Source organism: Pongo pygmaeus, chromosome X (assembly GCF_028885625.2).
Source record: "Pongo pygmaeus isolate AG05252 chromosome X, NHGRI_mPonPyg2-v2.0_pri, whole genome shotgun sequence".
Lineage (NCBI taxonomy): Eukaryota > Metazoa > Chordata > Mammalia > Primates > Hominidae > Pongo > Pongo pygmaeus.
Genome location: NC_072396.2, coordinates 38,645,034 through 38,658,247, shown reverse-complemented (window position 1 = coordinate 38,658,247; position 13,214 = coordinate 38,645,034). Strand labels below are relative to the sequence as shown.

The following is a 13,214-nucleotide window of genomic DNA, read 5'->3' as shown; positions in this document are numbered from 1 at the left end:
GCTTTTATCTTTGGGGCCTTTCTGAATTCAATTGGGTACTAATTAGAAAAAATGATCATTATGACTGTCTTTGTGTTGGACTGCAACTGCCTCAGCTAACATAACAATGTAGAATTTTGTAGGTATTATTAAGATAGAAAAATGAATTAACTGGCTGTGTCAAGGTCCCTTTTATCATGTTTTTATAGAGTTTAAAAACTAGGCTTACAGTAGCCAACTTGTTAGAATCAGAAGGGATTGGAGAAAATGTCAGGGCCTGCTCAGCCCATTATAACAGGTAACCTTCCTCTGTCAGTCCTTGCTGTAATCGTTTCAGTGCTAAAGCAACAAAAGCTCTTTACTTTTACCCAATCCAAAGTAAATGACAATAAAGGTCATTTACTTCCAACTGATTAGAGAGTGAGTCACCTTCTGACTCATCTCATCTCTTAGAGGTCAGGGTGGGAATTTCAATTTTATGGTCTATTAAACATAGAGACAGCCCAGTGGGGCTGCAATATTCTCTCACAACAAACAGAGTGTTTGCTGCCAATAAAATATCATTTATGCTTCCTTTTTGAAAACCACTCCATGAATAGCAAACAAGATACTTTCAATACCGAGAGATAGTTTAAGTCTCTAATATCACACAGACTAACAGTTGGAATGTTAGAGAAGTGATGTACTCTGATTTTCAGCTTTAAAAATGAGAAGTAATTTTGATATATCGAATTAAATACTCATCATGTAAATTTCTAGCTGTCACAGAAGGATATAACTAAAAGACAAGTTGTTGTCATAGAAGGGTTAGAATCACACATTGAAAGAGCTGTTTCTTCCTTAAGACATTTTTTTTTTTCTGTTGGTAATATTTTCTTTTTTTTTTTCTTTTATTATTATTATTATTATTATTATTATACTTTAGGTTTTATGGTACATGTGCGCAATGTGCAGGTAAGTTACATATGTATACATGTGCCATGCTGGTGCGCTGCACCCACCAACTCGTCATCTAGCATTAGGTATATCTCCCAATGCTATCCCTCCCCCCTCCCCCCACCCCACAACAGTCCCCAGAGTGTGATGTTCCCCTTCCTGTGTCCATGTGTTCTCATTGTTCAGTTCCCACCTATGAGTGAGAATATGCGGTGTTTGGTTTTTTGTTCTTGTGATAGTTTACTGAGAATGATGATTTCCAATTTCATCCATGTCCCTACAAAGGACGTGAACTCATCATTTTTTATGGCTGCATAGTATTCCATGGTGTATATGTGCCACATTTTCTTAATCCAATCTATCATTGTTGGACATTTTAACGCATCAAGACAGAAGTTTATGAATGAAATAATAAACTCATCTTCCTCCTTATACTGTGTAACCATTGAAGGTAGTCCATTTTTTATTCAACTTTGTATCCTTAGTCCCTAGTATACTTAACAGGTTATCAATAAATGTGTGGGAAAGATAGATGGATGGGTTAATGAATGGATTAATTATATAGGAGGATATTTGGGTCTATTAAATTATTGTTTCACCAATAAAATTAGTGCAATTGATTCAGAAGTTCTGTATCAATGCATTAACATGTCCCAAGGAAGACACAGAAGTTTTGACTTGTTATTATTTATTCTTATACCCTCTGACAACAACTTATGTTACATCTTTATGTGACAGTTAGGAATTTACTTTGTTCAGAGGGCAAATGTATTTGGCATGGCTCATTTCTTTTTAATCCCATGCTCCTGACAGAAGAAAACCACAATTGTTCTACATTTGTTCCACTTGCTTAAGCCTGATACACTTTAAGTAGAGGCCAACCATTTATTCATCCATTCAACTGTTCATTTGTTTGTTTATCCATTCATCTATCTATTCATTTAACAAATATTCATTGAGTACCTACTATAGGCATTATTTTAGGCACTAGAACTACATCAGTGAACAGTACAGATAAAAACTCCTGCCCTTACATTCTAGTGGAGAAAGAAAAATAATAAGATAAATAAGTAAAATATAGAGCATGTAAGTATTAAGGGAAAAACCACAGGAAAGGGTTGTATTAATTTGGGTAGGCTAGCTTCTAAAACAATCTCCACATTCCACTGACTTATATTAAAAGTTAATTTCTCATTAAAATAACCTAAAGTTAATCTGATAAAATGTAGGAGAGAGGTATGAGTGACTTAGGCCTCTAGTTATCATCCATACTAACTAGCAGATTAGTTGATGGCAAAATGTGTGAATACACAATCTCCTTGGATCTTGTATTGAAAAGTATACTTCAGTAATTACGTTGTAATAATATTTAGATAGATATATTTAGATAGTGATATTTAGAAATTAAAGATAAAATTCTTCTCCCTGTACAGAAGCTTGAGATGACTTATAATTGATTGAAGAGTTTTTGAGTCACAGTCCCTGGTTACCGTTGTCTAAGTGAGTGAGGGCCTCGGGTGTAAAGAAGAGGGTGAACAAACGTGGAATATAAATGACAAAAATAAATACTAAGGATCAAATAGTATTTTATAAATTTAGAGAAATAGTTATTGAGAAATTCCCCCATAAATCCTCAGACTCCATAGTTGAGGACTAGCAAATCAGTCATTAGTTAAAATTCCATTTTCTTCTTCATTGCTCTAAAATGGAAAATCTCATCTTGGCAGAATCTGGTGGGAAAAGAGCTGTGTGAAAAAACAAGCAAACAAACAAAAAATCCCAAAACTTTCAAACTCATCCCAACTCTACTAACACACATCTAATTCTTAGTGTTCTTGTTTACACTATCCATAAAATATAAAACCAATTGCCTCTCTTATCTAATAGGCATGTTATGAGTCTCTGAAGGAGTATTCCCTGTGAATTTATGTGATCCAGAAGCAGATCAGCCCTCATAGGGACCAAGGTCCCAATTTTGAAATTAGTTCAATCCTTGACTTGATTAAGGTAATCTTAAATATGCAAGAGCCTTATCCTAATTCCCTTCCAGAAGAAAAATGTACATTCTCAATACAGGCATATTATACAGAGTCTCATTAAGTCCTACCATTTTTTCATATATTTTGACCATCAATAAAAAACCACTAGGTTTATGGGAACAAAGACATGACCAAAACCACAAGAAACAATAAACAATAGAAATAGTCCCATAGGGGACTCAGATAACAGATCTATAATTTATACATTTTAACGTAACTCCAAATAATTACTTCAAGAAATTACAAGAAAAAAAATGAGTAGGTCAGCAGGCAGTTAGAAAACATAACAGAGGCAAAATGAAAATTCTAAAACTGAAAAACACAGTAACTGAAGTTAAGAATTAAATGGATGTGTTTAATAGCAAATTAGACACAAAGGCAGGATTCATGAACTGAAATATAGGTCAGACAAAATATACAAACTGAGTTTAGAGATGTAAATGGATAACAAATACAGAAGGGAGCATAAAGATATCTAAAAGATGCTGAATATTACTAAGATGCGTATCTTGACTACCTGGCATAGAGGAGACAGATAATGGGGGAAAAGAAATATCTAAAGAGATATTCCCTGAGAAATTTTCAAATATGACAAAAGATATTAATGTACAGGTTCAAGATGTTCTAGGAACATCAAAATAGATAAATACAAAGAAAATCAGACATAGGTTTGTTATAGTAACTGTTGAAAACACGACAAAAAGGGGAAAATATTAACAACATTTTAAAAATATTACCTTCAAAGGAACAATAATATACTGATAGCTGATTTCCTAATAGAAACACTGGAAATCAGAAGCCAATAGAATCTTCAAATTACTGAAAGTTAATAACATCTAACCTAGGATTCAATAAGCAGTGCAAACATATTTGAAAATTAAGAGTGAAATAAAGCCATGCTAAGAAAAAAATTGAGAGTATTCACCACCAGCAAAGCCACACTAAAGGAAATACTAAAGGGTACCCTTTAGGAAGAAGAAAAATCATTCTAATGGAAGCATAGAGATACAGCAAAGAATAAAGAGCAGTGGAAAGGGTAACTATGTAGTAAATCTAAATATATAAAGCAAATATAATCAGAACTAAAAGGATAAATAGAAAATCCACAATTATTATTGAGAGAGTTTAGCATACCTTTCTCGATATCTGATTGGATATGCAGATTAAAAATCAGTAAGTATATGGAAGACTTGGACAATGCAATTAACAAACATCATTGAATAATCTAGGATACTCAAATCAGCCACTGCATAATTCCCATATTAAAATATAAAAATCAGTTTTTAATTCACAGTATGCACAAAAAATAAGTTTCAGGTGGATTATAAGTTTAAAGATAAAAAGTAAGACAATAACAATTATAAAACATCATATAGGAGAATATTTTCATGATTCTGGTGTTAGGGAAAGTTTTCTTTCACAGGATTCAGAAAAAAATCCCTCTAGTAATCCAGGAAAAAAATTAACAAATGGAACTACTAAAAAGTAGAGATTTCTGTTCATAAAATGATACCATTAAGACAGTGGAAAGCCAAGTCAGGAGGTGAGAGAGGATATCCGCAATATAGGTAACCAACATAGCTTGTATGTAGAATATATAAAGAGCTCCTTCAAATCAGTAAAAGATTATGTTGAAATCCGTATATTGTTTATTTCATCAGTGTTCATCCTCCCAGATCTGGAGAAGGAAGTTTGCTGATGACAGAAAGGACTAAGAAAAATTTATTTATGTGAGATAAAGAATTGAGAATAATTGCTTAAGTAAATCAAAATAACGTATCCAAAGTAAGTAATAAAAGAACTTAAAAGATTCGTTTCTTTAAAACTATTTATCTAAAGCAATCTACAGATTCAATGCATTCTCTGTTAAGATACCAATTACATTTTTTCACAGAACTGCAAAAAACAATCTTAAAATTTACATGGAACCACAAAAGACCCAGAATAGCCAAAGCTGTCCTGAGCAAAAGGAAAACTAGAGGAATCACATTACCTGATTTCAAATTATACCACAGAACTGTAATTTCTATGTTTTTATGCCATATAACATATGCAAATCAGCATGGCACTGGTATAAAAACAGATTCAAAGACCAATGGAACCGAATAAAAAATGAAGAAACATATACATACATCTACAGTGAGCTCATTTTCCACAAAGGTGCCAGAATCATACATTGGGGAAAGGACAGTCTCTTCAACAAATGGTGCTGGGAAAACTGGATATCCACATGCAGAGAATGAAACTAGACCCATATCTCTCACCATATACAAAAATCAAATCAGGGTGGATTAAATACTTAAATCTAAGATCTCAAACTATGAAACTACTATAAGAAAACTTTGCAGAAAAATCTCTAGGACATTGGTCTGGGCAAACACTTTTTGAGAAATACCCCACAGGCACAGGCAACCAAAGCAAACATGAACAAATAGGATCATATCAAGTTAAAAAGCTTCTGCACAGCAAAGGATACAGTCAACAAAGTGAAGAGACAACTTGCAGAATGGGAGAAAATATTTGCAAAGTACCCATCTGACAAGGGATTAATAATCAGAATATATAAGGAGCTTGAACAACTCTACAAAAAAATCTAATAATCTGATTAGGAAGAAATCTAATAATCTGATTAAAATGGGCAAATGATCTGAACAGACATTTCTCAAAAGAAGACATACAAATGGCAAACATGCATATGAAAAGGTGTTCAACAACATTGATCATCAGACAAATGCATGACAAAACTACAATGAGCTATTATCTCACTCCAGTTAGAATGGCTTTTATCCAAAAGACAGGCAATAACAAATGCTGGTGAGAATGTAGAGGAAAAGGAACTCTCACACACTGTTGGTGAAAATGTAAATTAGTACAACTAGGAGAACAGTTTGGAGGTTCCTTAAACTACTAAAAATAGAGCTACCATACGATCTAACAATCCCACTCCTAGGTGTATACCCAAAAGAAAAGAAATCAGTATATTGAAGAGATATCTGTACTCCCATGTTTACTGCAGCACTATTCACAATAGCCAAGATTTGGAAGCAACCTAAGTGCCCATCAACAGATAAATGGATGAAGAAAATGTGGTACATATACACAATGGAGTACTATTCGGCTATAAAAAGGAATGAGATCCAGTCATTTGCAACAACGTGGATGAAAATAGAGGCCATTATATTAAGTGAAATAAGCTAGGCACAGAAAGACAAACTTTACATGTTCTCACTTATTTGTGGGAGCTAAAAATTAAAACAATTTAAATCATGGACATAGAGAGTGGAAGGATGGTTACCAGAGGCTGGGAAGGGTAGTGGTGGTTGAGGGAAGTGGAGATGGCTAACAGGTATAAAAACAGTTAGACAGAATGAATAAGATCTAGTACTTGATAGCATAACTGGGTGACTATAGTCAATAACAATTTAATTTTACATTTAAAAATAACTAAAAGAGTATAGTTGGATTGTTTGTAACACAAAGGATAAATTCTTGAGGTAATAGATACTCCATTTACCCTGATGTAATTATTACATATTGCAAGCCTGTATCAAAATATCTCATGTACACCATAAATATATATACCTGCTATGTATTCACAAAAATTAAAAACTAAAGAAAAGAAAAAATAACCCTACTTACCTCAATCCAGTATTAAAACATAGTTTGAATTGCTCTATTCAGGATCACTTTTGTGAAACAGTACAGGGAACATAACATTGGCTAAAAATGTAAGCGCTGAATACAGGCATCTTCAACAGAACAGTAGTCCTCATTTAGAGAAGATGAAAATGAAAGATCACTTCTACTATCTCACTATTTACTTTTCCTCCCAAGACAGCCCCTAAACTACTATAACAGGATGAGTTAATTAGGCAAAAAGCAAAACAAAAACCAATGAATTGGAGTGATGCCAGCATCCCCTACTTCATTCACAGGAAAGGTAGATGAACACTCAGCTGCCTTGAGATGAGATTATGAGGCATCCCCCAGAGCAGAGGAGACAGACACTGGGAGGGAGAAAACATACCAGTGGATTCAGGGGAAATTTCTCAAAAGGAGGGGAGCAGTAGAGACTGAATCAGACTAAGACTGGTTTAATTGAACTGAGAAAACAATGACTCTTGGCTTTCACCCAAGTTGGCAAAGTGAAATTTGTGCTCACTGCACTCCCACAGGCTAAACAGAGAGGCAAATGGGAAGGTTCTCTTCCTTCATTCTTTCTCAAGGAAAGGTAGGTTTGGAGGAAATTCGGGAACTACTCCAGCTTTGCTTGTCAGCTGATGTGCAGAGCAGGCTGAACATGTGAGAATCATATTGCCAGTCACCTCAAATGTCTAAGAATGTCCAGGGAAATTATCTATGCCCTCTGAGGAGCCATGTGAAGCCAAGAGGGGCCCTGAGACAAGGATGCTCAGGGGCAGTTTTTAAATACAGAAAGAGTGGCCGGGTGCAGTGGCTCATGCCTGTAATCCTAGCACTTTGGGAGGCCAAGGCTGGAGGATCCCTTGAGTCCAGGAGTGCAAGACCAGCCTGGACAACACAGCAAGACCCTGCCTCTTCAATTAGCTGCGTGTAGTGGTGCATGCCTGTAGTCTCAGCTATTCTGGAGGCTGAGATGAGTGGATCACTTGAGCCCAGGAGGTCGAGGTTTCAGTGAGCCATGATAACAGCCACTGCACTCCAGCCAGGGTGAGAGTGAGACCCTGTCCCTAAAATAATAATATTAATAATGATTAAAAAGAAAGAGATATGGTTCAGTGAGGCTTCCAATTTTACAATGCTTTGCAGTTTTTTAAAAAATATTCTTTCTGTATCTGTCTCTCTCTCTCTCTCACATACACACACACACACACACACACACACACACACACACACCCCAGAGCCCTGCCAAGGCATTGCTAAGCCTGTGATTGGGCTGTAATTTCACCTGCACTCTCTATCCTTAAACTTAAAATACTCTTTTTCTCTCTTGCTTTCCCCACTCCAATCCCTTCAGTCATCAATCTCCACTTTCCATGAAAAATCAAGAAACTCACGCGATTTTGTCACAGACAGTGCACTTCCAGCTGCCATCGGGGCCTGCAACTCGACACTCCCTGCATACCCTCAGTGAGCAAGCCTGACAAGGGTCTCCCCGGTCAAAGATTAGGCCCAGGTTTCTGTGACAGTGAACACAAACTCTGCTGGCCTCTTGTTGAGTTTTCCCACTTCTACGTTTTGCTTCTAAGAGTTCATTTTTCAGCTTCCTGAAACGAGAGGGGGAAAAAATCACTTAAAAAAAACAAACAAACAGGAGCAGAGATATCTACAATGTCTAAAACAGATAGAATATTTGCCTCAAATAAGGCTGCTTTAAACTGGGGACCACCATGCAATCTCACTTAGAATTTTGAAAAGGTGCCTATTTGGTGTCACTACTTTCAATTCCGACCTCTTTAATCAAGAGATATTTTCATTTGGAAGAACATTTGAATCGAGGAGTTAGAGCCAAATATTTTCAGGAAATACAATTTCTCCCTCCAGAAGCAACAATCCTTTGATATCAATAACTGAAAAATAAAATGTTTGTGTTTTACTTTTGAATTTTGACATTCTCTACTAGCACTATTATTTTGCTATTAGTATTTATTCTCATTCTACTGTAACTTCTCTAGGATATCTTTGATACCACAACACTAGAGAGCATGGCCTCAGGTTACAGGCGTACACAGTACCTGGTTCCTTACCTGCCTATATATACTACTTGAGGCAGGAGTGTGAAATCAAACTCAGCATCATTGTAGGCACAATCTTCATGCACTTAAGAAAAGTAACAAAGACATTGCCTACCATTTCAGATGAGATCAGGTGCATTCAGAGTGGTATGGCTGTAGACTGCCTACCATTTCACATCGAAAATCTTCTGCTTAGCATTTGAAAGTTTCCAACAATTTCTATTAGCCTATGGGCTTTGCTGTTAAACATGCCTATGTTTAAATCCAGGTTAAATCATGAATAAGCTGTCCAGCCTCAGGCAATGATTTACCCACTCAACCCCAGTCTCTTCATTTCTAAAATGAGAGTAATAATATTCCTTCATGATTGTTTTAAAGATTAAATGAGATGATAAATGTAAAGTTCCCAGCATGCTGCTTGGCACATAGGTTCTAAATAAACGTTAGTTCCATGTCCCTTCTTTTACTACCTGACATGTAATTTATTTATCCTTTAGAAAATTGCTATTCCAAGTGTGGACCTTGTTCCAGCAGCATCAACATCACCTGGGAATGTTTTAGGATTGCAGAATCTCAGGCACTGCCTTAGACCCTATTAGATCAGAATCTACATTGTAACAAAATTTTCAGGTGATTAGAGTTTGAGAAGCACAGCTTTGGAGATTCAGTCTCAAATTTGGCTACATATTGGAATCACTTTAAAAAGATTTTAAAAATACTGATTCGCAAATCTCACTTCCACAGATTCTAACATAATTAGCTTTGAATGTGGCCTAGGTAATGGGATTTTTAAAAGCTTCACTGTTTATTCCAATATATTGCCAAATTTGGAAAACACTGCTCCAGAAGACAGGTTCCTTCTCACTTAAATGCTTCACAGACATGTCATTGCTTGCTGCTACTGAGCCAATCCCTTCTTCAACGCAGAATGTCTATGTTCTAGGAAAAAAAAAAAAATTGAGAATCATCCCACACATTTTATACCATATCCTTTTACATTTGTGGTGTTAAATTTTGTCGTGCCCATCTAGACTAGCATCTTCCCAAAGGCAGGAACAAAGGCCTTAGTTTATTGTATATACTGGTCAGGATCCAATTCCATGCTAGGTTATAAAGCAGTTGAATATTTAAAGCTATTTATTATTTCTTTTGATCTTTCAAACCAGCTTGTGAGGTATTATAAGACTCATGTTAAAAATAATAAGCAGTACAGATGGAATCAGAAACCAGGTCATTTATTTCTCAGCCTGATGATAGATTCATAAAAAGAGAAATTTCAAACTGTAGAGCAAAGTTTTTAAAATCTTTGACTTCATGTCTCACTCATTCATCCAACAAGCACTTATAGTACGCCTACACTGTGCTAGGCATTCTGGTATTGAGAAAAAAAATGAGTCTAAACAAAACATCTACTAAGAATTACCATTACCCTTTATGTTAGTTAAGGAGACAAATGACACACGATGACTCATGTGTTGCAACAGGCAGCCATACTAAGCACTTTTAAGTCCCCACCAAGTTTGTGGTAATTTGTTACAGCAGCCACAGGAAATGGATATACCCTCGACTTGGCCTCATTTCTTACAGAGTACAACATTCCTGGGCATAACACATCCAACTCCCTGGGCTTTCAGTTCTTTGACCTGGTCATCTTCTCTGACCTTCCTGTCCATGTGCACCATTCACTCTCATGAAGAAACCCTGGAACTTGTTAACTCTAGAAATTATGTTATATCCAAAATCATGAATTTAAACACTGTTGAAACCATTATTCAGTTCTAATGAGTACATCACTTTCTCATTATCCATCAGTTCTCCTCTCAGCCTCACTTCCCCTTGGAGCCAGAACATAAGGAACCCTGCTTGGGATTGTGCATCTCCTACCCTACAAACATCCTGGAGGCAGAAGATCAGCTCTTTGAACATTCATGTGGATTAAACAGAGTGAGAAGATATCAACAGCCTTCTGTTATCAGTTTCATATGGAGAAATGGTAATGACAACAGAAAGGAGACCTCTTTGTCCCATCATCAAATATTTCAAGCAATGATGCATAGCTTTTCTCTTTCCTTTCCTTCAACATAAGCAGGCACAGATCCTTAGTAGGAGAAGAGAAAAGAGAAAAAGAAGTAAAAGAAGAGGAAAAGAAAACCTTTATTCCTTCCCTGTGGCTCACTGCAGTGGCTTGAAGTGCTGTACGAATTTGAGGCATATGGGAAGGAGATTGAAATGGATAATAATTAATAATTTAAAAAATGTCTAAAATAGATAGAATATTTGTCTCAAATAAGACTGCATTAAACTGGGACCACCACGCAATCTCGCTTAGAATTTTGAAAAGGTGCCTATTAGGTGTCCCTACTTTCAATTCCCTTCCAATCTACTCTCCATGGAATAATCAATATCATTAGTCAATACTCTTTTAAAATATTTCTTACATCATGTGGTTCCTCTGCTTAAAACCAACCAGTAGTTTTCCTTTATATTTTTAATGAAATTTATACCTCTTTCCCATAGCCTGTAAAGATCTGCCTAATCTGCTCCCTCTTCCCGCTGGTCATCTCCTATCTACAGATAGGAGACAGGATTCAGCAACATAATTCTACTTAAAGTTTCATAAATATGCCAAGTTCTTTCCCACTTCAGGGCCTTTGAACACGCTATTTCTTCAGCTGGGAATGCCTTCCCTCCACACTCCATCACCCAACACAGTAGTCATTTATCTGTTCACTAAATACTTCCCATTCTCCTTACTTCTGAGAGCAAGTTGGGATTGTGCCTTTCTGCCCTCTTGGCATTAGATGTCATCATGTGACTCACACTGGCCAATGAAATGTGGTAAGTAATCCCAGGTAAAAGCTTTAAAATCAAGGGCAGGGTTCACCACACACCCTTTTCTTTGCATAGAGAATGACAATGTTCCAAATAGTATCTGCTCTGCAAGTCTGGGTCCTGGTCTGAGGATGCCATGAAGTAGAGTCCCCAGACATCCTGTTATGAACATGTGGCATAAGTGAGAAATCTTTGTTGTTTTAAGCCACTAAGAGTTTGGAGCTGTTACTGCAGCATCACTTAACCTATCTTGACTGATAAACACACAACTTAATTCTTAATCTGACTGGCTCCCACTTATTTTTTTTTTAATTTTAGTTTTACTGCTGCTTGCCCAGGGAAGGTTTTCTCTGACCACCAAATCTACAGTAGCTTCACATTCTTTAATTTTCCTTGTTGCTGTATAGATACACTTATATTAACATATAAATTGGTGGCCTATATGTAGTTGAAATTGTAAAGACTGAAAAGATTAACTATCTTGATGGTTGTTGAACGATAGAATCTTTTCATTTCTGTATTCTAGTGATATATTGAATGTTTTTTTCCATCCCATTATCAAAAATGTTCCATGTATTAAAAAGACTTTTTGCTTTATCATCACATAGACACATTTCTTTCAAATCAGGAATTGCTTTCTTTAAAATTCTTGTCACATTTGTGTGGTATTATTTTTCTTGTGTTATCTTGTCTGGACCAAATTGTACTGAACACCATTTTACACCAAATAAGATAGGAATTTTAGAATGGAAGCAATTAGCTGCCTTGAAGAGGAAGCCATGAATAAACAGTTTATAAAGTGTCTTTAATTCCTTCATGCTCTTAAACAATCTCATCTAGTAGAGCACATCAAGGCCTAAGGGAGATAATGAGCAAGCAAGGATTACACAGTGGCCCAGAGCACAGGGTTCTAAAGTCAGAGTGCCTGGGTTCAAGTTCTGGCTATGCCACTTATTTCCTCTGAGACTTTAAGACAATTATTTAACTTCTCTCTGTCTCAAGACTTAAGGAGACTTAACCTCTTTGTGTCTCAAAATACTTCTGTAAAAACAGCCTTACAGTGTTGTTATGAGCATTAAGTAAGACAATGTTTGTAAGTGTTTAGCACAGCTTGACACATAATAATTATGGAATAGACAATTCTGGTATGTGTTTCCCAATATCTGTTCTCCCTTTCTTCTTTATTAGTGGAACACCTAGCTATACTCATGGCCACTCAGAATAAAAACTAGATTTCTCAGTATTTCTTGCAGTTAGGTTTTGTCATGATACTAAATGCTGGCCAATGGAGTGTAATCAGAAACGATATACCTCTAGGTCATGCCTTTAATGGAAGAGGGAGGATCCCTTTCCCTTGACCCCTTCTCTTTTTCCAGAAGCTGGGATGAGAACATAGGAATGAACCATCCTGGATCAAGAGCTAAACTCTCAACATGGTGGAGCAACAAAAGATAGGGAGTCCAGACCCCCGCTTTAATGCAGCCCCCATAACAATACCACAAAAGCCACCAATCAACCCAGACTTTTACATTAGACAGGAATATGTTCCCATCTTAAGTCATGATTATAATGTGTCTCTGTCACCCGCAGCCAAACCTATTTCCCAAAAAATACAATAAGAACTCAGGAAATACTAGTTTTTATTCTTTCTTCCACTTGCAGAGATGTTGCTGTCAGGTTTTGCTTCAGCCTCTGATGTAGTGCCTGCAAGCTA

The 13,214-nt window shown here is 36.3% G+C and overlaps 1 protein-coding gene across 12 annotated transcripts in view; it reads right to left on the bottom strand.

Annotated features, from left to right (window-relative positions):
• Window positions 1–13,214, bottom strand: part of SYTL5 (synaptotagmin like 5) — a 242,611-nt gene that overhangs the window by 67,511 nt on the left and 161,886 nt on the right. For all 12 annotated transcript variants that reach the window (XM_063660109.1, XM_063660115.1, XM_063660108.1 and 9 more), the window contains one exon: window positions 7,991–8,200. In XM_063660109.1, coding sequence (XP_063516179.1) covers window positions 7,991–8,200 — 210 coding nt within the window. The remainder of the gene's footprint in view (window positions 1–7,990; window positions 8,201–13,214) is intronic.